The 26,851-nt window shown below is 45.5% G+C and overlaps 1 protein-coding gene across 1 annotated transcript in view; it reads left to right on the top strand.

Annotated features, from left to right (window-relative positions):
- Positions 1-4,819: 4,819 nt before the first annotated feature.
- The window catches only part of LOC311098665 (protein Wnt-9a-like), a gene marked incomplete at its 5' end in the record, with an annotated part of 33,829 nt that continues 11,797 nt past the window's right edge, over positions 4,820-26,851 (top strand). The window contains one exon of the mRNA XM_084139199.1: positions 4,820-5,022. Within this exon, the coding sequence (XP_083995325.1) occupies positions 4,820-5,022 (203 nt within the window). The remainder of the gene's footprint in view (positions 5,023-26,851) is intronic.

Below are 26,851 nucleotides of genomic sequence, written 5' to 3'. Positions count from 1 at the left end.
TGGATATACAAAAGTATGTGGACACCCCTTCAAATTAGTGGATTCGGCTGTTTCAGCCACACCTGTTGCTGACAGGTGTATAAAATTGAGTACACAGCCATGCAATCACATTGGCAGTAGAATGGCCGTACTGAAGAACTCAGTGACTTTCAATGTGGCACCGTCATAGGATGCCACCTTTCCAACAAGTCAGTTCATCAAATTTTTGCCCTGCTAGAGCAGCCCCGGCCAACTGTAAGTGCTGTTACTGTGAAGTGGAAACATCTAGGATCAGCAAATGCTCAGCCGCGAAGCGGTTGGCCACACAAGCTCACAAAACGAGACCGCCGAGTGCTCAAGCGCATAGCATGTTAAAATAATCTGTCCTCGGTTGTAATACTCACTACCGAGTTCCAAACTGCCTCTGGAAGCAACGTCAGCACAGGAACTGTTCGTCAGGACAGCTTCATGAAATGGGTTTCCATGGCCGAGCAGCCGCACACAAGCCTAAGTTCACCATGCGCAATGACAAGCGTCAGCTGGAGTGGTGTAAAGCTCGCCACCATTGGACTCTGGAGCAGTGGAAACGTGTTTTCTGGAGTGATGAATCAGGCTTCACTATCTGGCAGTCCGATGGACTAATCTGGGTTTGGCGGATGCCAGGAGAAAGCTACCTGCCCCAATGCATAGTGCCAACTGTAAAGTTTGGTGGAGGAGGAATAATGGTCTGAGGCTGTTTTTCATGGTTCGGGCTAGGCCCCTTAGTTCCAGTGAAGGGAAATCTTAACACTACAGTATACAATGACATTCTAGATCAGGGTTATTCAATTCCGGTCCTGGAGTGCCGAAACACCTCTGTTTTTCATCCTCTCCTTCTAATCACGGGCTAATTCAGACCTGGGACACCAGGTGAGTGCAATTAACTACCAGGTAGAAATAAAAAACAGAAGTGTTTCGGCCCTCCAGGACCGGAATTGAAGAACCCTGTTCTAGATGAATCTGTGCTTCCAACTTTGTGGTAACAGTTTGGGGAAGGCCCTTTCCTGTTTCAGCATGACAATGTGCACACGGCAGTAGGCCTACGTGTGAATATTCCAAAATGCAATTTGCAGGAAAACACCTTTCTAAAATGCACACCACACATGCGAGCAGTTTCATGGACAGAGATGGAAATAGCCATTAGACATTTTGAGATCGAAAGATGCAATATGACTAGGAGAATGCCTTTGGCTGCTAGACAATGAAAGAAAGTTGAGAAAAAAAAACAATAGAACAGGAAATCGTTTTTATAAAATAATTGCCTCCACGTTTCTACGGTGGGTTTTGTCTCTAGGCTACTTTAAAGCAAGGTAAGACATGCTTCATAATATGAACGTCCAAGTTTCAAACAATGAAGAAACAGGAAAAATATAGCGATGCTCATGATAGGCCTAACACGTCTTCTGGTAGATGGAAAGGCTTTCCCAATAACCTTCTCTATTAAATGTTAACAAACTACGAAGTAGCCTATGCCTACCTGGCAGAATGATATCATGATTATTTGCATCAATCCAGTGGCCATTTGTTTTGCTAACTCCATCTCAGTTCTAACTCCAACAGTGCTAGGTGCCTGCACACTTGAATTAACAGGTAACTACACTCAAAAATCTAAATTCTTAGATTTTTCCCGACCTCAAAAGTGGTCTCCTGGTGTAGTTGAAGCATTGTTATGGACTTACAACATCCAATATTGTTGTTTTTCTATTAAAAAGTGTGACTTTGAACAACCCGGGCTCAGTGGTAGACGTAAGATAGTAAAAGTAAATCTGGGAACTCCAATAAGTATAATATGTTACACTTTATATGGTATGTATTAATTTGTGGATGTCCATCATCCATTTTGTTTGATATTGTACGAGTTGCATTCATACAATATGTTACAAGTTTGCAAAATGTATAATTTGTTTCAAATTCCAATTTGTTGTGGCTAATGTTAGCTAGGTGGCTAACGCTAATGTTAGCTAGGTGGCTAACTTTAGCTAAGCTAGGGGTTAGGGTTAGGGTTTAAGGTTAGGGTTAAAGTTAGGGTTAGGACTTAGGTTAAATGGTTATGGGAAGGGTTAGCTAACATGCTAAGTAGTTGCAAAGTAGCTACAAAGTAGTAAGTAGTTGCAAAGTTGCTAATTAGCTAAAATGCTAAAGTTTTGCATGATGAGATTCGAACACACAACCTTTGGGTTGCTAGAAATTCTAGTTTTCCGCCCACCCACCCACCCACCCTATTTTTGCTTTTGCCTTAGGTAACCTTCTGTCTAATGTAACCATACCTAACGTAACATATCATACTAATTTGAGACTCCCGGATTTACATGTACTATGTTACGTCTAGTCTATGAGACCAGGCTGCTTTGAAAGCGAAAACCTGATCTTTTTTTATAAAATCAGAAACCTGTGAATTTCTGACTCAGTTGACATCCTAATTTATCTGTTTCAATAGTAGGCCTAGTATTAACCTACTTGCACAGTACAGCTTGGGTTGGCCTGACTGTGAAAGACCAATATGGGGTTTATCACTTTAGGTAATTCAGAGTGTATGTCACTGTTTCTCATAGAATTTCTCACACATGGCGCCTTTCCTTGGCCGGGCGGGGCCGTTTGGGATTTTGTTTTGCAAAATTAGAGTATATCCACTTCTCCAGGCACCTCTACACCACTGCCTTGAGCCTCACAGTAATCTATGCCATTACTCAGGTGAACACAACACAAATGATCTCTATGACATTGGGCAACCCTTCAGTAACTAACTACATAATGATTTATGAAGCACAGCGACATACAGTAGGCCTCTATATCACATGGGTGAGGTGGAACTTTCTTCAGCATGATGCTGATCTTTGGTAATTCCTTTTCTCATTCATTCTTATCCACTATTTGTGAGCTTGTATAACTGGCCATTCTGTAAACAGAAACTTGGCAGAAGCGTGGCTGTTCCTGGCACTTGTGTTGATGTTGCTGTGATCTTTGTGATGAATGGGGATATATTGTTTAATTTTGGGGATGAATAGACTTCATCCCTGGTTCTGGCATGCGTTCTTCACAGGTGTAGGGTATGAGAAGAAAGCTGGATCCTTCCCAAGTCCAGATCCATATCTATTGTTTACTCCTTGCTCCATAAATTAACTAAAATTAACTAAATGAACACAGAAATTATCTTAATATGTCTGAAAATCATGAAATGTATTGATTAGATGTTTAATTTATGGCCATCAAAGTCTCTATTATGGAACCGAATACTGTAGATCAGAATAATAATATCAGAACAAGCATAGACAATCTTTTCCTAACCATGCTTGCCAAAATCCTATTGATTTATGGCTTTGAGTATACATTTGTGCTTACTAATTAAAAGGTTCGATCTTCAGCTCTTGCGAAATATTAGCCTAAAGAAATATGCTTTCACATGCAGTTGTGAACTAGAAATGAACCTATGTTCTTACTTAGTTCAGTAAATAAACACAGAAAAGGATATCCCACAAAGGATAGGCACATACACTGATCTTTAACTTAGACGGATCATCTTTAACCGAAAATAATTAATAATGGTTAGACTGTCTGTGATTTATGTTTTCGCTATACATACGCAGGCCAGCTGCAGGTGATCGAAATAGTTTTTGTCTCCGTGTAGACAATATACACCTTTGGGAGTAGCTATACACAACAAAATGATTATTTTAGTCCATATGTCTTCTTGACTGATTTTCTCAGCCCAGGACATTTTTGGATGAGCATAGTGCCAATTTAGTCACTGCTACACAGGATACTATATTGTAGCAATACAATAGATTATTTAGTGAAAAATAAATCATGCACAAACTTTTCCAAGCCAAGCCATTTAGTATTGTAGGTTGCATGCAACTTTTGCACAACCCCTACTAACCCCTAAAGGCTAACTTGCCATTCCAGAAATGAATTGTTATGTCATTGACCAATTGGCAGTAAACACAGGGGACATATCAGGCTGACACCTCTGCTCAGCTGACCTCAGTTAGCATGCTGCACAACTACTGCTGGACACTTACCAACAAAGAAAGACAGCTCATAAATGTCGATCAAGTGTTGTTGACTTCACTAGCATATATATTTATATATATACATCAAAACATGCTTTTGACATGTTTACCCACTTTCACAGAGTTTATTATGTCTGCAAGGAAATTAGTCCATAATAATCATATTGTTGAGTTATAACAAAAACTTTTAACAGGTCTATGATCAGTCTGTCAAGTTAGGCTGTGTGTGTGCGCGCGCATGCGTGGATGGGTGGGTTGGTGCATGCGTGCGCGCAAATTTGACAACATCAGTGATACTTAAAATATTGAAAGTAATTCATATTTATAATCTATAACAATCGGGTTCACAATGCAAGCGCTCGCTCTCTCTCAATTAAATTAAATTCAATTTAAGGGCTTTATTGGCATGGGAAACGTATGTTAACATTGTCAAAGCAAGTGAAGTCGATTGTAAACAAAAGTGAAATAATCAATACATATTAAAAGTAAACATTACACTCAGAAGTTCCAAAAGAATAAAGACATTTCAAATGTCATATTATGTATATATACAGTGTTGTAACAATGTGCAAATAGTTAAAGTACAAATGGGAAAATAAATATAAATATGGGTTGTATATACAATGGTGTTTGTTCTTCACTGGTTGCCCTTTTCTTGTGGCAACAGGTCTCTCTCTCTCTCTCTCTCTCTCTCTCGCTCTCTCACACACACGCACACACACACACACACACACACACACACACACACACTCACCCACTCCCTCTCCCTTACTCAGATTTGCTCTCCGCTAATGGGAGGAGCGCAAAATTCCTCTCTCTATAAGAAGTGCCGAACGTACAACAAGGGATTTTACACAGCTACTCAGGAGAAACGAAATGATCTGCCCTGGAGCCGCAGCAAAATGCTGGATGGACACCTACTCCTGGGATGGTTATCGTTCACAGTTATAGTGTACCTTTTCAACTTGCCAGGACCGACAACAGCGTATTTTGGGTAGGCACTGTATCCATCCACATGTTCATGACACTGTCATTGATCAGAGTTTATTACGAGATATCATGCGCTCTTAGAGCAACTTTGAAAGATCGGATAAATTGCTTTACTTATATTAGCATACGGTTCATTCAATTGCTTCAACTTTAGTATCGCGTAAATATGACATAAATTAATAAGTATGGCACTCATATTCATCACTGTTGATGTGTCCTTTAGAAATATCAAATGTGGTTCAAGTGAATCGTTTAGGCTACTGCATGGTGTCCTTGTAGCTATATTGTGATTTGTTTCAAGTATCTGCAACATTGTTGCATAGAACTGTCAGTTCAGCGGCACTTCTGTAGCGCAGTAGGCTGTCACAGCGGGTGGTGAGAGCAGGTAGATGTGAGATGAATTAGTCGGAATTGCAGTGGGTTTACAGACGGGTGTAATAGCTCAGCCTACCGAAGGTTTGTTTTCCTCTGTCTTTGGGTAATATGCTGTAGCATATATATTTTTAAGGGGAGGAGGAGTTGGGGTTGTAAAATAACCAATATCAGCTGTCTCTGGGCAGGTTTAGACACACAGCATTGTATTTGCCTAACAAATATTAACATGGATCTAATAGGGCTAGTTTTGACAAAACCCTTATGTAAGTGTTGTTCAACTGATAGGTGATCCCCTGTAGCTCAGTTGGTAGAGCATGGCGCTTGCAACGCCAGGGTTGTGGGTTCGTTTCCCACGGGGGGCCAGTATGAAAATGTATGCACTCACTAACTGTAAGTCGCTCTGGATAAGAGCGTCTGCTAAATGACTAAAAATGTAAAAAATAAAAGATCCCAAAAGCAATTAGTCTTCTGACAGGTATCCTACGCTCAGCCATTGATAGGCCTATCAGGCATATTTGAATGAAAGTAGCAGAGTAGTGTGATTACTTTGTTGAAATCGGCTCTGAAAACAGACATGGAGCGAAAGGTGAATGTAGGCTTCAGTCGCAACAGCTGGTAACAATAAAGCAATGCAGCTCACTTAACCGGTGTCTGAAACGTCTGTTCAGCTTTCATAGAAAATTCCCCGTCTAGCATAAACATCGAGATAGGGAAAATTCTGGCATATGGTTCGTGCTCCCACTAAGTTTAAAAACAGTTTAAAACACATTGGAAAGAATGTGTCCAGAATTTACAGTTCGTTTCGCAATCTCATGAGATACTATCATATCAAGGACAGTATTTTATTTATTTAATGAACAATTAAAAACGTTATTCCCAGGGAACGCCTTGGTTTTTTAGGTGTAGCCTACTATGACCACCGCAATATATCGAGGCTACTGGCAGCCTTTGTCTTTTCTGATGAATTTCATTCATTAGGATTCAGACTTCTTTGGAAGACCATTAATCTAAACATAGCAACAACAACAAAAATGCAATATCAACCTTCAAAGCTCTTGTGTGAAGGATACAAGTAGCCTACAGCAGGCATGTTATAGCTTGGATATGTTATAACAGAAGGTTCCTTCCCAGTTGGTGGTTTATATATCACTAATCTATTCTCAGTGGCACCTGCAATCTTACAGCAACTATGAGAGAGTTCAGTCAGAATCGTGATATTATTTTTAGGGATCTTTTATTCTACCATGAACACCACATCATTACAGTCACATTCTGTCTACAATATACAGACAATATATTGTTGTTGACGGAAGTAATCGATACCACCTTGTGTTGCAAACAATAGTTGTCATGAAGTTGATTTGAGTCTTTCACACAAACAAATGTGCACTCCTGGCAGCACTGAAATATTGTGGCTGTTTTAATTGTAGAGTGATGAGAGTGAGTGATAACACCAGCAGTATAATTCCATGGGTATCAAATAAATACATATGTTTTATTGTCACATACACCAGATAGGTGCAGTGAAATTTGTTATTTTATAGGGTCAGCCATGGTAGTACGGCACCCCTGAAATAAAATAAATCAAGTACCTTGCTCAAGGGCACGTCGACAGATTCTTTATCTTGTCAACTCGGGTATTCGAACCAGCGACATTTCGATTACTGGCCACATGCTCTAACCGCTAGGCTTCCTGCCGCCTATATAAGATAAGGGCGTCGTTTAGCTGTGAACCAGTGGGGGGACGCAGGGACGGGATGGGCCCTCCGGGACCTGTTGGACATTATTACATTTACATTTTAGTCATTTAGCAGACGCTCTTATCCAGAGCGACTTACAGTTTTAGTGAGTGCAAAACATTTTCATACTGGCCCTCCGTGGGAATCGAACCCACAACCCTGGTGTTGCAAGCGCAATGCTCTACCAACTGAGCTACACGAGGCCCATTTTGAAGCTGTAAACTGGTTTGTTAGGCCTCAGGGGTCTAGTCTTCTCTCAGATCTCATAAAAGGAAACCAATAAATTAGGAAGGACCGGACAAAGCCGACTAGGGTGGAAGGAAGGAATAGCGCTGTTTGGAAATAATTACTTTTTGGATAACGATCATGGTTTTCATTGCCAGAGGTTGTGTGATATGATAGGAGTGTCCGTTTAGGTCTAATGTGTCACTCCTGAAAAGGTTATGTCCCCTGACCGGTACAGTATGTTGTTAGAGGAAGTTACTATCACCATAAATCCAACATGTTATTACAGATAATAAACATAAGTAACCTCGAATGTTAGGGTAACTGTCATTACTTAGTGTTCTTACTGTAGAGTTCAGACCTATGCTAGTTTGGTCTGGACTGTTACGCTGTCTAGTTTGGTCTGGACTGTTACGCTGTCTAGTTTGGTCTGGACTGTTACGCTGTCTAGTTTGGTCTGGACTGTTACGCTGTCTAGTTTGGTCTGGACTGTTACGCTGTCTAGTTTGGTCTGGACTGTTACGCTGTCTAGTTTGGTCTGGACTGTTACGCTGTCTAGTTTGGTCTGGACTGTTACGCTGTCTAGTTTGGTCTGGACTGTTACGCTGTCTAGTTTGGTCTGGACTGTTACGCTGTCTAGTTTGGTCTGGACTGTTACGCTGTCTAGTTTGGTCTGGACTGTTAAGCTGTCTAGTTTGGTCTGGACTGTTACCCTGTCTAGTTTGGTCTGGACTGTTACACTGTCTAGTTTGGTCTGGACTGTTACGCTGTCTAGTTTGGTCTGGACTGTTACGCTGTCTAGTTTGGTCTGGACTGTTACGCTGTCTAGTTTGGTCTGGACTGTTACGCTGTCTAGTTTGGTCTGGACTGTTACGCTGTCTAGTTTGGTCTGGACTGTTACGCTGTCTAGTTTGGTCTGGACTGTTACGCTGTCTAGTTTGGTCTGGACTGTTACGCTGTCTACTTTGGTCTGGACTGTTACCCTGTCTAGTTTGGTCTAGACTGTTACGCTGTCTAGTTTGGTCTGGACTGTTACGCTGTCTAGTTTGGTCTGGACTGTTACGCTGTCTAGTTTGGTCTGGACTGTTACGCTGTCTAGTTTGGTCTGGACTGTTACGCTGTCTAGTTTGGTCTGGACTGTTACGCTGTCTAGTTTGGTCTGGACTGTTACGCTGTCTAGTTTGGTCTGGATTGTTACGCTGTCTAGTTTGGTCTGGACTGTTACCCTGTCTAGTTTGGTCTGGACTGTTACGCTGTCTAGTTTGGTCTGGACTGTTACGCTGTCTAGTTTGGTCTGGACTGTTACGCTGTCTAGTTTGGTCTGGACTGTTACGCTGTCTAGTTTGGTCTGGACTGTTACGCTGTCTAGTTTGGTCTGGACTGTTACGCTGTCTAGTTTGGTCTGGACTGTTACGCTGTCTAGTTTGGTCTGGACTGTTACGCTGTCTAGTTTGGTCTGGACTGTTACGCTGTCTAGTTTGGTCTGGACTGTTACGCTGTCTAGAAAATGATACATGTGAGAGTTGTTCAGCAGCCCAGTGCCATAGAAACCACATCATCGCTAAAAGTCACACGTGTATCAAGTGAGCGTTTGAGGTATAGAGACATAGTGGTAGATCATAACCATCCAACAACATTACTATTGGCCCTCAATAACTAACCAGTTGCATGTATTAAGATTGATGCACAAAACAGGCACGTTATCTGATCTATATCTGTGGTCTTTGGAATGAGGACGCTATGATACTAGTCCAGAGTTATTCTATGTCCTTAGGACAGAGGGAGAATATTAAGGAGATGAGTGTCATTGAATGATTTATCCCTTTAAACCAGAGAACATGAGACAAACAGATTACATAGGTGACATAGATACACAGAGAATGTTGCTGCTACTGCCCCAAAGCCAAACCGACTACCCAGAAACCGGACACCACTGACACTCAGTGCAACACACGCATGCACACACACGCACGCACGCACTCACAGACACACAGACACACAGACAGACACACACACACACACACACACACACACACACACACACACACACACACACACACACACACACACACACACACACACACACACACACACACACACACACACACACACACACACACACACACACACACACACACACACACAGCCAAACACACACACAGCAACAGACAAACAGCAACACACACACAGCAACAACACATACCCAAGAGTCCACTGTTCCCAAGTCCCTTACTGAGCGTGTTTTATCCTCTCCAGGCCTCATCTCAGAGGGGAGCACGTCTGCCCCCTACTGAGTCCAATACCCACTTCCTAAAGCAAGGGAAGCCTGTTCTGAACAGCCCGCTGGCCTCCTACCTCCATTCAGACAGTGCCGACTAGCCCTGCAGACCCATACATTTGCTTTGATTTGGGCATGACACACACACACACACACACACACACACACACACACACACACACATACACACATCCCTAGGCTGGCTGACATTGAGTGGAGTATACATACATACTAATACACACTTGTTCAAATAAATATCTGCCATGAGCACGAGGACAGCACATCCTCCGGCCCTCTTCCTGGGTACTGATTTACTCAAAATAGATGGTCGATGTTGCATACCCAATTTCCAGAGTGCGGTGGAGCGTAAGTGTAACATAAACACTGTCTCTGTTGCCCGTAGTCTGCAGCGGCAGAGGGCGGGGTGGGATTCCTAGTGTGGTCAAGCACCCGCTCAAATTGTCATCCTTTGCCACAAGAATGTGAGCACTCATTTACTTTCCCCTGTTCAGCCTGTTGTGGCAGGTGCTGTTTCTCTCTCACATCCCAGTATCATTAGGCTTACCATTGGAGAAGTTAGCTGTGGTTTCATTCTCAGGCTTAGACAATACTGTACCTTGAGGGAATATTCTTTGTTGGGTGGTATTTTCGAGAAGGGAAGGGAGTGAGATTGTTCACTTAGTTGACCCCGGCTGAAGGGTTCACCTTGAGGAGTTTCAGCAGGATGCTGTTAAACAAGCTAACTTCATTCATTTAAATGCTACTTTTGGCCCATATAAAGGCATTTTGTGGTCTTGTAAACTGCATTCAATGCAAGCCCTAAACTGACTCAAACAGGCATTTGTTTTTATTTAGTTCACATGCTGCGGCATATACAGGAAGCCTACCCACAGCTATGCTATGTATGGTGAATTACCAATCACTAAGGCAGGGGTTTCCAACCTAGGTAGCGCCCCCTCCCCCCCCCCATATGGGGCCCCAACGTTTCGTGGGACTTTCCTTGATTTGAGGATTAAACGTATTTTTACAATTCACGATTTTACCAATATAAAACAATGCATTAATCTGTGATGCTTTAGGCTAGAAACAAACGGGGAAATGCCAGAGGAAGACGCGACGTTGATGCACATGGGAATATCTTTGGTTTGTCTCTATGACATTCAGAAGCTGAGGTACGACCTTCTAAAGTCAAGGAGTCAAAGAAATTGGTATTTTCTTGGGAAGTAATCTTATACAATGTGTGACTGTCGCTATCAATTGATTGAATCACTTTCTGTAAAATATAATATGTATAATTAAATTGAGGGTGATCGTTTTTAAATGTGAAAAAGGGGTCCCTGGGGAAAAATGTTTGGGAACCCCTGCACTAAGGCATCACAATGAGTGTTAATAGGGTTGTTTATTGCTGCGACAGCCTTATGTGCCCTGTCCTCAGTTCAAGCTCCCAAAGGTAATGTCCACCTATTGTTTTCAGCCCCATTATTAAGAGAAAGTCTCAATATGCCTAAAACAACGTAACAAAGCAGATTCATTTGTAGCCTGCAATATACTCTCTGCTTCTCCACAGTCTCCAGCGTTAATGTCTAGGCTTTAGCTTAGCGGGCTAACACAGTTGTAGCGGGCGGAACACGCTGGTTCAAACCCCCAGTTGGTGTGTTTCCAAGAGGTTATAGGCTACTCAACAGCCAGTCTCCATGTAAACACTTCCCGCCAGCTCCCCTCCACTCCCCAGGCTGCTGGTTCATGTGCGTGCTGCTGCTGGTATCCCAGTGGTTTGTGTAAAGATGCAGGGTGATTACCAGCCATTAAGAGTGACTGTGGGCTCAGGGCTGATGTTGGCGTGGGGCTAGGCTGGCAGACAGTGGTGGCGGGCTTCTCATTACAGAAGCCTTAAGCACTGATTAGCCCTGACGCTAGGCTAGCTCACAGGCAGGATACAGGCAGGCAGGGCGCAGGCAGGCAGGCAGGGTGCAGGCAGGCAGGGTGCAGGAAGGCAGGCAGGTCGCAGGCAGGCAGGCAGGGCGCAGGCAGGCAGGCAGGGTGCAGGTAGGCAGGCAGGGTGTAGGCAGGCAGGGCGGGGAGCGTTCCCTGCCTGGGATAGAGGGATTTCCCAACATCAGAGGATATCCTGTGGCCGCAGTCACACCTCAGAGGGTATCACTTTACAGTGAGCCAAGATAGGATTCTCTCTCAGCGCTGGCTGCTTGGGGTTAGCTGTGATCACATGGAGTCTGGCTAGTGGTGAGATCTCACCTGGTATATTTGGCACAGTATTGTTTCAAGCTTGTCTTATGAGTTAGAGTTTGCACTGTGTAGAGTTAGGTCAATGTCCTCCCAGAAAGCATCTGGTGGAAGGAGTGCTATGCCCATAGCCACCACAGGGGGGAGCAGCCGCTTTCTGGAGCCCAGGATGTGTCTCATTCAGCACCTTTTAACCCCTTTGTGTAACCTTAGGAGAGTTGGAAATGAGATGTGAAAACAGCCAAATCTAAAGGCACCAGACACTGTGTAAGTACAAATTCAGGAAAAAATGTGTTCCATGTATGCATGGTTGTGGTCAAAATAAATGTCAAGTACAAAATGCTGACTTTGATCAACTTGGATGTCCGATGTCATTCAACTCAGCTCACTCACAGCAGGGCCTTGCTGTATTGTGATGTAAAAATAAGAATTAATTTAACTTAATTGCTCCTTGAATAGCAGGTTAAGGCAGTCTGTCATGGAAATGGTTCCTCTACCAAATGTTGCCTGTTGGAGTAATTTTTCGAGTTTAGTCATTTGGAGGTTTACATACTCACACACCTTTGTTGTGAAGGTTTTAGTCGATGTTGTCTGCAGTGGCCTGGGTAGTGGATAGTCTGGATACACTCTGTACAGTATAATGATATGGTTCTACTGTATATGTTGAAGATTACATGGTGTTATTGCATTTGGAAAGGTCTTTAAAATGTGTGTTGGCCCACTCACATCCGAAGGGCTTAAGGTTCTGGTATCGTCAGCATGCCGAGCCCGACCACAGTTAAGAAATATTGTCTTTTAAAAGGAGGGAGCGGCTCCTGCTCCTATCCAGCCTTTACCAGTCAGCTGTGTACTTCATGGCTGGGTAGTCCGCAGATATGGAACGGAAACAAATTCTCATTGGTAAGAGAAGGTATACAGAGTTAGACACATGATGTTCTTTACAGATGGGACTCGGGACATAGCCTCGACAAGGGTAATTTGCAAAACAGGAAAACCAATATAGAATCATGATGCTTTTAGTGGTCTGGGATTGATGATCTGACGTTAATTAGCGGGATTGCCATGTCATATGTTTTCCGTCCTTAACCACAGGACAATTTCTGTGGGAGAACGCCTGTGTGTGTGTGTGTCTCTGTGTGTGTGTGTCTCTGTGTGTGTGTGTGGCCCTTGTCTCCAGCCAAGATTAGCCAGATTGACAAATGCTTGCTTTGGATTCTGGCTTCGAAAGGTAATCTGTTCTACTCTTCTTGCCTCATTTTCAGGTCGTGATGGGTTCAAGGAGGTCGTATGCAGTTACATGCAGTCTTGCCTTGCAGGCAGGTAGCACAAAGCAGCACAGGTTACCCCATGTTGTCTATGATCCAGTACAGTATGTTCAATAACTGGAAGTCCTTGAGAAATGAATCTACATGTAGAATCTAGAGTTAAGGTCTCGGAATGTTTAGCAAAAACCAAAGTCAGAATCATGAAGTAAATTAATATTTTATTGGGTGATTAAGTCTCAGTGTATGATGATTCTTACCCATATGGAACACCATAAGAATCTCATTATGACTAGATTGAATCCAGGTGGATGTACTGTATGTAAGGTGAGCCAAAATTACATCTCTTCCAGTTGTGACTAAGAGTTAGTACCTTGATGTTATAACCAGTGTGTAGCTACAGGACAGTAGTTTATCATCTTGATTCATTCATGTTGCTACTTAAGACTGCAGTGCAAACAATATACTGTACCACTTCCACCCTTACTGAGTATTGAATTTAGCTTTTGCTGGCTTTTCAGTAATTCTATTTGAATTCCCTGAGAGAGAGAGAAGGAAGGAAACCTTGTAATCTCTCAGTAGCAACTGTAAATAACCGTTAATAACGACTAAACTTAGCCAGTCTTTCAGTTGCTGATGCATGGTTGAAAACAGCTACTGTTTTTTTGATAGTGGTTTTACTTTACATGCTTGGATTACCCCTGGGAAGTGAAGTGCTCACTGTACAGTAAGAATAAATTAATAAATGTGTGTGTTACAAATCTATAATCTGCATAACCAATTACTCATTGTACAGAGAGTATTATCGAAAAGTACACTTTAAAATACACTGGTTCCCTTTCTTTCTTACCAAATAGTGGTGGTCTGATTCTCGTGTGAGCGTGTGTGTGTGAATGGTATATGAATGCGGTGGGTGTGTATGAATGTGTGCCGTGGCTGAACTTGTTTGGTGCGTCGGTCGGTCGGTGTGCTGGTACAGGGGTGCTCTGCGCTGCTCTGTGCCATGGCGTATGCTAGAACAGGGGAGTCATGTGGACACTGTTGTGGCGTGCCCAATCTGTGCCAGTCACACAGTGACTACAACTGAGCCGCTGACCCTAGGAGCCTTGAGTTCTCACATTGCAGTTAAACCTCTTACCAAGCTCCATGGTCTCATTCCCCAACCAACCCCATATTCATACAGTACAGACCGCTCCACGGCTACAGAGCCAATAGTTCAGATCAGGGTAGCATTTTGAATAAAAGATTGGGAAATAATAATCTGCAGATGTCTAGAAAATGGTGATGTATTTCATTTTCTGGATTAAAAACTATAGTTTAGGTTCATAATGACTCTGGTAGGGGGGAGTGTCCTGACTGCTGTAGAGTAGGGCAATAGGGGGACAGGAAGGCCAGAGCAGTGCAGAGCTACGCCCTGTTGAGAATGGAGATGTCCTCCTTTTGCCAGCCTTAATGACACTGTTTCCATTTCACTTGTAATTTATGCCAGATATGGGGGAAAGAGTAAAAGGTTATTGAGGAGGTAAAGCTAAGATCAGCCATTGGTTGAGAGAGAACTGAGTTATATGGCTATTGCTTCTAAAGCCCTGAGATTGATACTGTACAGTTACAGGACACATAACAGATCATCTCTATAATAATAATAATAAGCCATTTAGCAGACGCTTTTATCCAAAGTGACTTACAGTCATGCGTGCATACATTATATATATTTTTTTGTGTATGGGTGGTCCTGGGGATTGAACCTACTACCTTGGCGTTACAAGCACCGTGCTCTACCAGCTGAGCTACAGAGGACCATCTCTGTGCCAAAACAGACCAATATAACTTCACATTTCAGTAAGTCATTATCGTTTAAATAATGAACCTTCCCGAATGGGGAGAATATGATGCCTAGTCTGTTAACGCTACAAAGTATTGTTCACTAAGTCGTAGAGGGGGTGAGGGAGGGATGGAGGGGATCGGGGGAAGTCCCCTATCTTCAACTGCTGACCTATACAGGATGTGACCAAGCATGATGTCATCTCTGTCCCTCTAGCCACTTTCCCAAATGGGACATGTCAGAACTGTGACTCAACTTGGGCATAATGATGCAAAGTATGATGACAACCATTACAAAGTAATGTTCATTGGTCATCTAACCCAGTACAGATCAAATGTGGACCTAAACATTTTCAATGACTTGGATGCCACAGTCGGAATGTTGTTTTTTCTCTCTTTCACTCAAGCTTCAGTTCAGTCAGTAGTAGTACATAGCCTAGGCAGCAGCCTTGGATTCAGGCCGGGCCAGAGGGAGAATACCACACTGACATTCCTACTACCTCTGGCAGGGCCTGGCCCGTGAGATACCGGATGGGACGAAGGTTTGGGCCCTCCAGAGGTCACACCCAGCCCAGATTTTCTTTTAAAAAATTCCCCTGTTATCTTTACAATAGCCTGGCTACCACCATAGGGTTGGATCACATTTAGACTTTTCTGAGGTGAGCATGGTGGTTTGTCCCTAACAGACAGGGGATTAGGTAAACTACCCCAGGGGGCTTGTATTTACAACGACTGTTAATATGGGACCTGTTGTGTCTGCTTGCCTTGCTCACTGTCTGTCTGGCTGTCTGTCTGGCTGGCTGGCTGGATGCCGTTGTTTTGGGTTATCTTTAGTAAGACAGCTGGCTGGTTCGTTTTCTCTGGGAACAGACTTTGTTTTGAGCCAACAGCTGGAGGGAATGATTGGCATTCGTTTAGAGTAAATTGGCCTGTGGGGGTAGGTATGGGTGAGGAGGGCGAGAGAAGAGGGGAGAGCAACCCCTTGAGAGGGGGAGTGAGGGATAGGAGAGGGAAAGCAGAGGGAGATGCAGAGGGAAAGGGGGGAAGAGGAGGGGGAGAGGGGAGACAGGTAAGGAGAGAGGGGAGACAGGGGAGACAGGGAAGGAGAGAGGGGAGACAGGGAAGGAGAGAGGGGAGACAGGTAAGGATAGAGGGGAGACAGGTAAGGAGAGAGAGGAGACAGGTAAGGAGAGCGGGGAGACAGGTAAGGAGAGAGGGGAGACAGGTAAGGAGAGAGAGGAGACAGGTATGGAGAGAGGGGAGACAGGTAAGGAGAGGGGGGAGACAGTTAAGGAGAGAGGGGAGACAGGTAAGGAGAAAAGGAGACAGGTAAGGAGAGAGGGGAGACAGGTAAGGAGCGAGGGGAGACAGGTAAGGAGAGAGAGGAGACAGGTAAGGAGAGAGGGGAGACAGGTAAGGAGAGAGGGGAGACAGGTAAGGAGAGAGAGGAGACAGGTAAGGAGAGAGAGGAGACAGGTAAGGAGAGAGAGGAGACAGGTAAGGAGAGAGGGGAGACAGGTAAGGAGAGAGGGGAGACAGGTAAGGAGAGAGGGGAGACATGTAAGGAGAGAGGGGAGACATGTAAGGAGAGAGGGGAGACAGGTTAGGAGAGAGAGGAGACAGGTAAGGAGTGAGGGGAGACAGGGAAGGAGAGAGAGGAGACAGGTAAGGAGAGAGAGGAGACAGGTAAGGAGAGAGGGGAGACAGGTAAGGAGAGAGGGGAGACAGGTAAGGAGAGAGAGGAGACAGGTAAGGAGAGAGGGGAGACAGGTAAGGAGAGAGGGGAGACAGATAAGGAGAGAGGGGAGACAGAGGAGGAGAGAGAGGAGACAGGTAAGGAGAGAGGAGGCAGGTAAGGAGAGAGAGGAGACAGGGAAGGAGAGAGGGGAGACAGGTAAGGAGAGAGGGGAGACAGGTAAAGAGAGAGGGGAGACAGGGAAGGAGAGAGAGGAGACAGGTTAGGAGAGAGAGAGAGGAGACAGGTAAGGAGAGAAGGGAGACAGGTACGGAGAGAGGGGAGACAGGTAAGGAGAGAGGGGAGACATGTAAGGAGAGAGGGGAGACAGGTTAGGAGAGAGAGGAGACAGGTAAGGAGAGAGGGGAGACAGGGAGGGAGAGAGAGGAGACAGGTAAGGAGAGAGGGGAGACAGGTAAGGAGAGAATGGGAGGGAGTTGACCTTAGAGACACCAGACCACACAACCAGCAAGTTGAGACTGATTGATAAACTGTAGTTTCAAGTTGAGACTGATTGATAAACTGTAGTTTCAAGTTGAGACTGATTGAGAAACTGTAGTTTCTCGCTTTTCTGTTTGGGAGGGTTCAGCCAGGGTTGACTCTTTAAGGTGTTGACTTTAGGTAGCAACACACACAGACACACAAGTGCTGTGCACATGCAAGCGCAGGTGCGTGACGCACACATACACACACAAGTATGTACACATACACACACACACACACACACACACACACACACACACACACACACACACACACACACACACACACACGCACACGCACTCACAGCACCTGTTGGCAAGTGGGGTGGAGATGGTATAAGGGTACATACTAGCTGCACATTTGTCTAACCTTCAGTAGCCTCTGTTTGATATACACTGAGTATACCATACATTAGGAACACCTTCCTAATATTGAGTAGCTCACAAGGCCCTTTAATGATGTGAGGCTTGAGGCAATTGCCTCTTCTGTCTAATGATAAGTCCGCTAGTGTGTGCAACCAGAATAACCATTGACGAAAGACAATGGGGATTGTGATACTGTAGCCTAAGTTTTCAGCCAAGTGTAATATGTAATGTCCCAAATGTCCATTGGAACTCACAAAACCACCAATGGTTTGCAGTCTGGAAAAGCACAGATCTGATTGGAGTAGGGTGGTCAGTTATCGTTTTTCTCTATCAGCATCACTGGATGTCAATCAAAGCCAATGTAGTCTGACACTGTTAATGAACAATCTGGAGATCTAAAAAGCAATAGTCATGGTTGTCGTCTTAAGTTCATCACTCCCTCATTATGTAGTTCACAACAGCAAGAGCATATTTGTTACAGAGCAATCCGTTAGTTGCACTGCAGCTCTCTCTGTCACAACATGTGTTTTTATTAGTCCCCTGTAACTGCAGATTTTGTACTGAGTTGCCTTTTTGACATACTGATATTATGAAGTGTAAATGACACGCCAGCATCTATGCATGTTTGCATATGTTTATAAAGAATGAGTCATTGCATACTCATCACATACTCATTAAGATGATCAATATTAGGCCAAAGGTTATGTGATATCAAGGTTATTATCAAGCTGCCAATATTTGATTATGTTAAATGTTCTTGTACTACGCCTTCACATGTAACCCTTAATAACCCTTCATAAACCCTTTATAAACCCCAGATGAAGAGCGACATTAACAGCCATATTATAAAGCAGTGCAGCAGCAGTGCAGGCCAGGGTCGTGGTAGGGGCTCTGACACGAAGCCAGAAGGGTGATGAAGGCAAAGTTTAGTCTGAATAAATGATTTCCTCCAGGGATCCAGGGCTGTGTGAGTACACACACACACACACACACACACACACACACACACACGCACACACACACACACACACAGCGTAATGAGTCGTTTTCACTCAGCCATCATTGGAAAATGTATATCAAGTAAATGTCACGGGCAATGGGACGCGTTGACAGGTGAAGAGAAAGACCTAAACAAACTCCACCAGTGAAAGGTGCAGGCAGGGAGGAAGAAGGCAAAGCGACGAGGGAGATTAGCCTTGTTTGAAGCCTCGGTCGACGATGTCTGTGTGTGAGTGAGGAGTGCATGAGTGAGTGAATGAGTGAGTGTTAGGAAAAAGCAAAGCTGAGCAAACAGCAGTAAGAATCCCACCTCACGTAGGATAATAGTGAACTTTATTATTTTTCTGTTGGTGTTATGTTCCATGTGTGTTGCTGTGCCAACACCTCAAAGGAGAAACAGCCTCTGAAAACAGTTCATGATAGAAAAACAAGGGTCTACATGCTCTTACATTCTAATGTGTAAGACCTAAACCTAGCAGCAGTAGCTCGCTACACTGCTAACTATACTCCCTTTAGTTCATATACCTTACATTGTTAACATGTACAGTCGTGGTCAAAAGAGAATGACACAAATACTAATTTTCACAAAGTCTGCTGCCTCAGTTTTGATGATGGCAATTTGCATATACTCCAGAATGTCATGAAGAGTGATCAGATGAATTGCAATTAAGTCCCTCTTTGCCATGAAAATGAACTTAATCCCCAAAAAACATTTCCACTGCATTTCAGCCCTGCCACAAAAGGACCAGCTGCCATCATGTCAATGATTCTCTCGTTAACACAGGTGAGAGTGTTGACGAGGACAAGGCTGGAGATCACTCTGTCATGCTGATTGAGTTAGAATAACAGACTGGAAGCTTTAAAAGGAGGGTGGTGCTTGAAATCATTGTGCTTCCTCTGTTAACCATGGTTACCTGCAAGGAAACATGTGCCGTCATCATTGCTTTGCACAAAAAGGACTTCACAGGCAAGGATATTGCTGCTAGTAAGATTACACCTAAATCAACCATTTATCGGATCATCATGAACTTCAAGGAGAGAGGTTCAATTGTTGTGAAGAAGGCGTCAGGGCGCCCAAGAAAGTCCAGCAAGTGCGAGTGCATCTGCACACACAGTGAGGCGAAGACTTTTGGAGGATGGCCTGGTGTCAAGAAGGGCAGCAAAGAAGCCACTTCTCTCCAGGAAAAACATCAGGGACAGACTGATATTCTGCAAAAGGTACAGGGATTGGACTGCTGAAGACTGGGGTAAAGTCATTTTCTCTGATGAATCCCCTTTCCGATTGTTTGGGGAAAACACCTTGTCCGGAGAAGACAAGGTGAACGCTACCATCAGTCCTGTGTCATGCCAACAGTAAAGGATCCTGAGACCATTCATGTGTGGGGTTGCTTCTCAGCCAAGAAAGTGGGCTCACTCACAATTTTGCCTAAGAACACAGCCATGAATAAAGAATGGTACCAACACATCCTCCAAGAGCAACTTCTCCCAACCATCCAAGAACAGTTTGGTGATGACCATTGCCTTTTCCAGCATGATGGAGCACCTTGCCATAAGGCAAAAGTGATAACTAAGTGGCTCGGGGAACAAAACATTGAAATTTTGTGTCCATGGCCAGGAAACTCCCCAGACCTTAATCCCATTGAGAACTTGGTTGATCTTCAAGAGGCGGGTGGACAAACAAAACCCCACAAATTCTGACAAACACCAAGCATTGATTATGCAAGAATGAGCTGCCATCAGTCAGGATGGGCGGCAGGTAGCTTAGTGGTTAAGAGCGTTGTGCCAGTAACCGAAAGGTCGCTGGTTCTAATCCCCGAGCCGACTATGTGAAAAATCTGTCGCTGTGCCCTTGAGCAAGGCACTTAACCCTAATTGCTCCTGTAAGTCGCTCTGGATAAGAGCGTCTGCTAAATGACCAAAAAAAAAAAAATGGATGTGTCCCAGAAGTTAATTGACAGCATGCCAGGGCGGATTGCAGAGGTCTTGAAAAAGAAGGGTCAACACTGCAAATATTGACTCTTTGCATAAACTTAATGTAATTGTCAATAAATGCCTTTGACACTTATGGAATGCTTGTAATTATACTTCAGTATACCATAGTAACATCTAACAAAAATATCTCATAACACTGAAGCAGCGAACTTTGTGAAGACCAATACTTGTGTCATTCTCAAAACTTTTGACCACGACTGTACTCACTGTAGTTTTCACATGTTTCAGGACCATAGATATTGAGACATTGTGGTTGGGCAGGGCTTTCCATCATTCCTACTCAGAACCAGTGAGCTCCTGTGTTCCTGGAAACAGAATAATGACTTTAAGACCAAAGATCTTGCAAGATCAGTTTCTGGAGTGCTACTGTACGGGCACAATACTCTCCTTTCGACTCCATCCTTTGTTCTAAGTGAGTTGAATGAGTTCGCTCTGCAGAAGTCAACAGTGCTCCTTTTGAGTGTGTGACACTGGCTCTGCAAAACTTAGCATAGTCTGAGTGAGTGTGTGACATTGGGTTTCTTTTGACTCACATTATGGAGGTAAACTGATCTTTAAACTGATCTTTAGCTAGTTATTCTGTACGGTTTTGGGTTCTCCTTCTTCGTCTAACACCTCTTCAAATGTGCTTGTTAGGCAACATGCAGGAGCACAATTCACCAAAGTACTATGACCACCATTGTGCATGTTGAGGATAGCTCTAAGAAGTAAAATTATAATTTCCATCAGTGTTTTAAAACCTAATACCGATAGCCTCCCCTCAGCTCCTCCTGTAGATATCAGAAATCCTTTAGAATAGGGGGGAACTGGAATTAAAGCACATCTGTGATAGCATTTGACTGCCACAGAGCGGAAACATGCACAAGACGAGCCACAGTAGCTTCTTCTCGCGAGACCTGAAGAAGTGTTTCTCAAATCTCCTCCTCCTATCCGCACTTTGCCTCCCAGCCTTCTTGGTAACTGGATAAAAATATGCTTTTGTGTGGAAGTCAGCTAAGCAGGCAGAGCAGTAGCCCAAAGGATTAGTGTTGTCTCTTGCCTCCTTCCAGCTTCAGAATGTCTTTGTGTCTCAGACAGACACACAGACAGACGGACAGACGGACGGACAGACGTCACAGTACACAGACACTTTTGAGGAATGGCATTTTATTTGACTCTTGTCTTGGATAGCCTCAGGGCCAGGCAGGCAGCCAGCCAGGCCTCTGTGCTCTATGGAGAGTTAACACTGAGGAGACTGTGATAGTGACAGTAATGGTTGAGGCTCCTGATGTGTGTCATGTCCACTAAGGAATGTAACATGTCATGGTGATAGGATTTAGATAATTCTGACAACGTTTTTGTCTGTGGAGTTTCACCACTGTTGTTATTGGTAATAATGGCACACCCATGTATAGTTTAGCGCAACCGGCAGCAAACTATCTAGAGTTATGCCATGAGCAACCATTGTGCCTAACATAATTGAATTGCTGTGTACGGTACATTACAAAGGGTATAACTCAGCATCCGGTTGCTGTTTCTTTTGCTCTTACAGACTTCAGGAGCGTGATGCTTACATCTGTCAAATCTCTAGGAATGTTTAAATAATAGTTTTAAAAACAGGTGCTTAATTTACTGAGACTGCCAAGCTTCATGAATAATCTGTTCCACTTTGTATCTCCTGGGTAACATCACTTATTTTATTCATCCAGCGATATCTAAGTTCAGTAAAGTTTGTATATTATTATATTTGTATATTATTACATTTCAGGCATATATCTTAGGGCTTGTTGAGTGATGGCTGGAGTTTGGCTCTCCTGATGGCATGTAGAAATTAATTATGCAGGTTCTCTAAATGGTGTTGCCATCATTCAAATATTGAGCCTCAGCCCACAGCAGAAGTGTTGTGGAAATGTTGTCAATCACGATGACAACTGTTTATTAACTGGTACATTTTGCTCTTGAGTTCTTTATTTTTCTCCTCACTGTGTTGCAGACGTAGTGGATACACATATTATCAAAATAAATAACAATTAAGATGAATAAAGATAGCATTTGTATGTTTGGAGTATCTCTATACGTACAGTATATACTGAGGCACAGTCAGGCCAGACTATCCTACAATGTACTTAAGCTCTTTTTGTCATGAGCCTCTCACTCCACCGGGTTACCACCCTAATTTTCTTCCACTCTGCTCACCACTCTCTCTACTCAGCCTAACTAGCTCCACCTGTCCCTGCTCTGCTCTGCTCTAATTACTCTGCCAGCTGCGCTGCATTACCCACTACCTCTCCCAGTATTTAAGGCCCTGTCTTTCAGCTCTCCGGTGTCAGATCGTCTGCAAAGCTCACTCCCGGAACCTGTTTGCTCGCGCTTCTGGCTCACCCTGGTTTTGTGACCCCGGACCTGCCTGATTTTTGGATACTCTTCTGCCCCAGGAGATCCAGACCTGCTTTCTGCCTTAACGACTCCTGACTACTCTTCAATCCCGGTAACTCTGACCAGCCTTCTGCCTTGCTACTACGTATTTTGGATTTCCCTTGAACTGTACTGCTGCCTTGTTTCATTCCGCCCTGTTGTGTCTGTGTCTCCCCCCCCCCAGGACTTCTGGACCACCCACCACCGGCTTCATAGGACGCATCGCTGCCACTGGGGGGGGCACAGACCCAGCACATTGGACGGGATCCCTGTTACCCCTGGAGCCTTCATTCACTCCCTACTTCCCTTTTCCCTTAAGTTTTAATAAACTTTCTGGTGTGACGCAATTGTGGTCCTCTGGTCGTCTGTCTGAACCGTGACAGTACGATCTGACCATTATGGACTCAGCGCACACTTCCCTCGACATGGAAACCGATGAGCATGAGCAGCAGTTCCAGCAGCAGCAACAACAACTCGCCATGATCATTCAACTCCTCACCAACCTTACCCCAGCCAGTCTGCCCACCAGCCCTGCCCCCGAGTTACCTGCCCCGGTCATTGCAGCCGCTGCTCCGGAACCCAAGATTGGAAACCCCGAGCGGTTCAACGGCGATTCAACCCAGGTCCGGCCATTCCTGACTAGCTGCCGACTTCAGTTCTCCTTGCAGCCAAGGACCTTCGCCACGGAGGGGGCTAAAGTTGGGTATGCCATCACTCACCTGACGGGCCGAGCTCGACTCTGGGGAACAGCAGAGTTCGAACGTCAAACCCCCGCATGTGCAACCTTCGACCTGTTTGCTGAGGAGATGCTGAAGGTGTTTGACCTGGGTTCACCAACCGCAGAGGCGTCTCGTGAACTGTTCAGTATTCGACAAGGCGGACGTACAGTCGCAGACCATTCCATCGACTTCCGAACCCTGGCTAGACGAAGTTCTTGGAACACACCATCGTTGGTGGACGCGTTCTTCCATAGTTTGGCTGACTATATCAAGGACGAGTTGGTCTCCCATGAACTGCCTTCCACTCTTGATGAAGCCATCGCACTGACTGTCAGGATCGACAGAAGGATACAGACCCGTCGTCGTGAGAGGGGGCGCCAAGGTCCACCTACTACCGGCATTCGGAGAGATCCGACTGGGCTCCTGTCATCTACTGCCACTCACCCAGGTCAGCTTGATCAGTCTGAGTCTATGGAGATTGGGCGAGCCTCTCTCACTCCTGCAGAGCGCCAGCGCCGCTTCACCTCAAACCTCTGCCTCTATTGTGGAGGTGATGGACATCGTGTGGTAACCTGCCCTTTAAAGGGGCGAAGCTCACCGGGCATAGGGGGAGTCCGGTTGAGTTCTATGACCATCCAGTCCTCCGACCGCAAACCCCTGCTGCAAGTTCACCTCCGCCTCTCTGACTCAACTCACACCCTGGCTGCTCTGGTGGATTCTGGCGCCGAAGCCAACATAATGGACATCAAGCTGGCACGCCAACTGGGACTGGAGAACCTCCGTTTGACACCTCCTATTCCTGCCCGGGCACTGGACGGACACTTACTCGGATCGGTCACTCATGTCACGGCCCCGGTCTCGATGGGTCTGTCCGGAAACCATCAAGAAACTATCCAGTTTCACCTGCTCCCCTCTCCAGGCCAACCCCTCATCCTGGGTTACCCATGGCTCCGCCGGCACAACCCTCAGCTCGACTGGGTGACCGGGGTGATCAGGGAGTGGGGAGAGGACTGCCACCGAACCTGCCTGCTTGCTGCCGCACTACCCCCTCGGCCAGAACCTACTAACTCCGCTCCTGACCTCTCCAATGTCCCAGAATGCTACCATGGTCTCAGAGAGGTGTTTAACAAAGCAAGAGCCACATCTCTGCCCCCTCACCGACCGTACGACTGTGCCATCGACCTCCTCCCTGGAACAGCCCCTCCAAAGGGTCGTCTTTATTCGTTGTCTGCTCCTGAAAGAAAGTCCATGGAGGACTACATCAATGGCTCTCTGTCCGCAGGATTAATCCGTTCATCTTCATCTCCTGCTGGTGCTGGCTTCTTCTTTGTGGGGAAGAAGGACGGATCTCTTCGCCCCTGCATCGACTACAGGGGACTCAACGACATCACAGTGAAAAACCGTTACCCTCTGCCTCTGCTCACCTCTGCTTTTGAGTTGCTCCAGGGAGCCACTGTTTTTACCAAGTTGGATCTCAGAAACGCTTACCACCTAGTGCGGATCCGGGAGGGAGATGAATGGAAAACCGCATTCAATACACCAACAGGCCACTACGAGTATCTGGTTATGCCTTTTGGCCTCACCAATGCTCCTGCTGTGTTCCAGGCTCTAGTGAATGATGTACTGCGGGACATGTTAAACAAGTTTGTCTTCGTTTACCTGGATGACATCTTAATCTACTCCAGAAACCTGTCTGAACACACCCGCCATGTCCAGCAAGTCCTTCATCGTCTTCTGGAGAATTCCCTCTACGCCAAGGCAGAGAAATGTGAGTTTCACGTCAAGACAGTGGCCTTCCTGGGGTACATAGTGGCAGAGGGAAGTATCCAAATGGATCCGGCCAAAGTATCAGCAGTCACTTCATGGCCAGTTCCGGAGAACAGAAAGAAGCTGCAACAGTTTCTGGGGTTTGCTAACTTCTATAGAAAGTTTATCCGGAACTACAGTACCGTTGCTGCCCCTCTCACTGCTCTAACCAGCACCAAGCAACCCTTCACCTGGACCCCAGCAGCCGACAAAGCCTTCAGTACCCTCAAGGTGAGGTTCACCTCCGCTCCCATCCTCCAGATGCCTGATGTGGACCGGCAATTCATTGTGGAGGTGGACGCCTCGGATGTGGGAGTTGGTGCTGTGATTTCTCAGTGGGCTGCGGAGGATAGGAAGCTCCATCCCTGTGCCTTTTTCTCACGTCGGTTGTCCCCCTCTGAGTGCAATTACGACATAGGGAACCGTGAGCTGCTGGCTGTGAAGCTTGCCTTGGAGGAGTGGCGTCACTGGCTGGAGGGGTCCACCATTCCATTTCTCGTTTGGACCGATCATAAGAACTTGGAGTACATCCGCACGGCCAAACGGTTGAACTCCAGGCAGTCCCGCTGGGCCCTGTTCTTCACCAGGTTTAATTTCACTCTGTCATACCGGCCTGGATCACGCAACACCAAGCCAGACGCCCTCTCCCGTCAATTCCAGAAGGATGACACCCCCTCCAAGGACCCTGTGTCGATTCTGCCAAGTCCCTGCATCGTTGCAGCTCTGACCTGGGCTGTTGAGGAACAGGTGCTGGAAGCTCTCCGTAACCAGCCAGGTCCCAGCACTTGCCCAGCTGACCGCCTTTTTGTCCCCGAAGACCTGAGGTCCCAGGTCGTTCAGTGGGGACATGACTCCCGCCTAGCTTGTCACCCTGGCTCCACCCGCACTTACAACCTGCTCGCCCAGAGGTTCTGGTGGCCCTCTCTGAGAAAGGATGTACGGGAATTCGTCCAAGCCTGCCCCATCTGCAACCAACACAAGTCGTCCTGCCAGCCCCCAGCCGGATTGCTGCAGCCCCTGCCTGTGCCCAGACGTCCCTGGTCTCACATCGCCCTTGACTTTGTCACGGGGCTGCCCCCTTCAAGTGGCATGACCGTCATTCTCACCATAGTTGACCGTTTCAGCAAGATGGCACACTTCATTCCCCTCCCCAAGCTCCCAACCGCCAAGGAGACCGCCCAGGTGGTCCTGGAACACGTCTTCCGGATCCACGGACTGCCAAAGGATGTAGTTTCTGACCGTGGTCCACAATTCTCCTCCGCTTTTTGGAAGGAGTTCTGTCACCTGCTGGGAGCCACAGTCAGTCTGACTTCCGGATTCCATCCCCAATCCAATGGGCAGTCAGAGCGGGCTAATCAGGAGCTCGAGAAGGCACTGCGATGCATGACTTCACGCAACC

Source organism: Coregonus lavaretus (assembly GCF_964263955.1).
Source record: "Coregonus lavaretus genome assembly, chromosome: 23".
NCBI classification, from domain to species: Eukaryota; Metazoa; Chordata; class Actinopteri; order Salmoniformes; family Salmonidae; genus Coregonus; species Coregonus lavaretus.
This window is presented reverse-complemented; position numbering and strand designations above follow the sequence as displayed.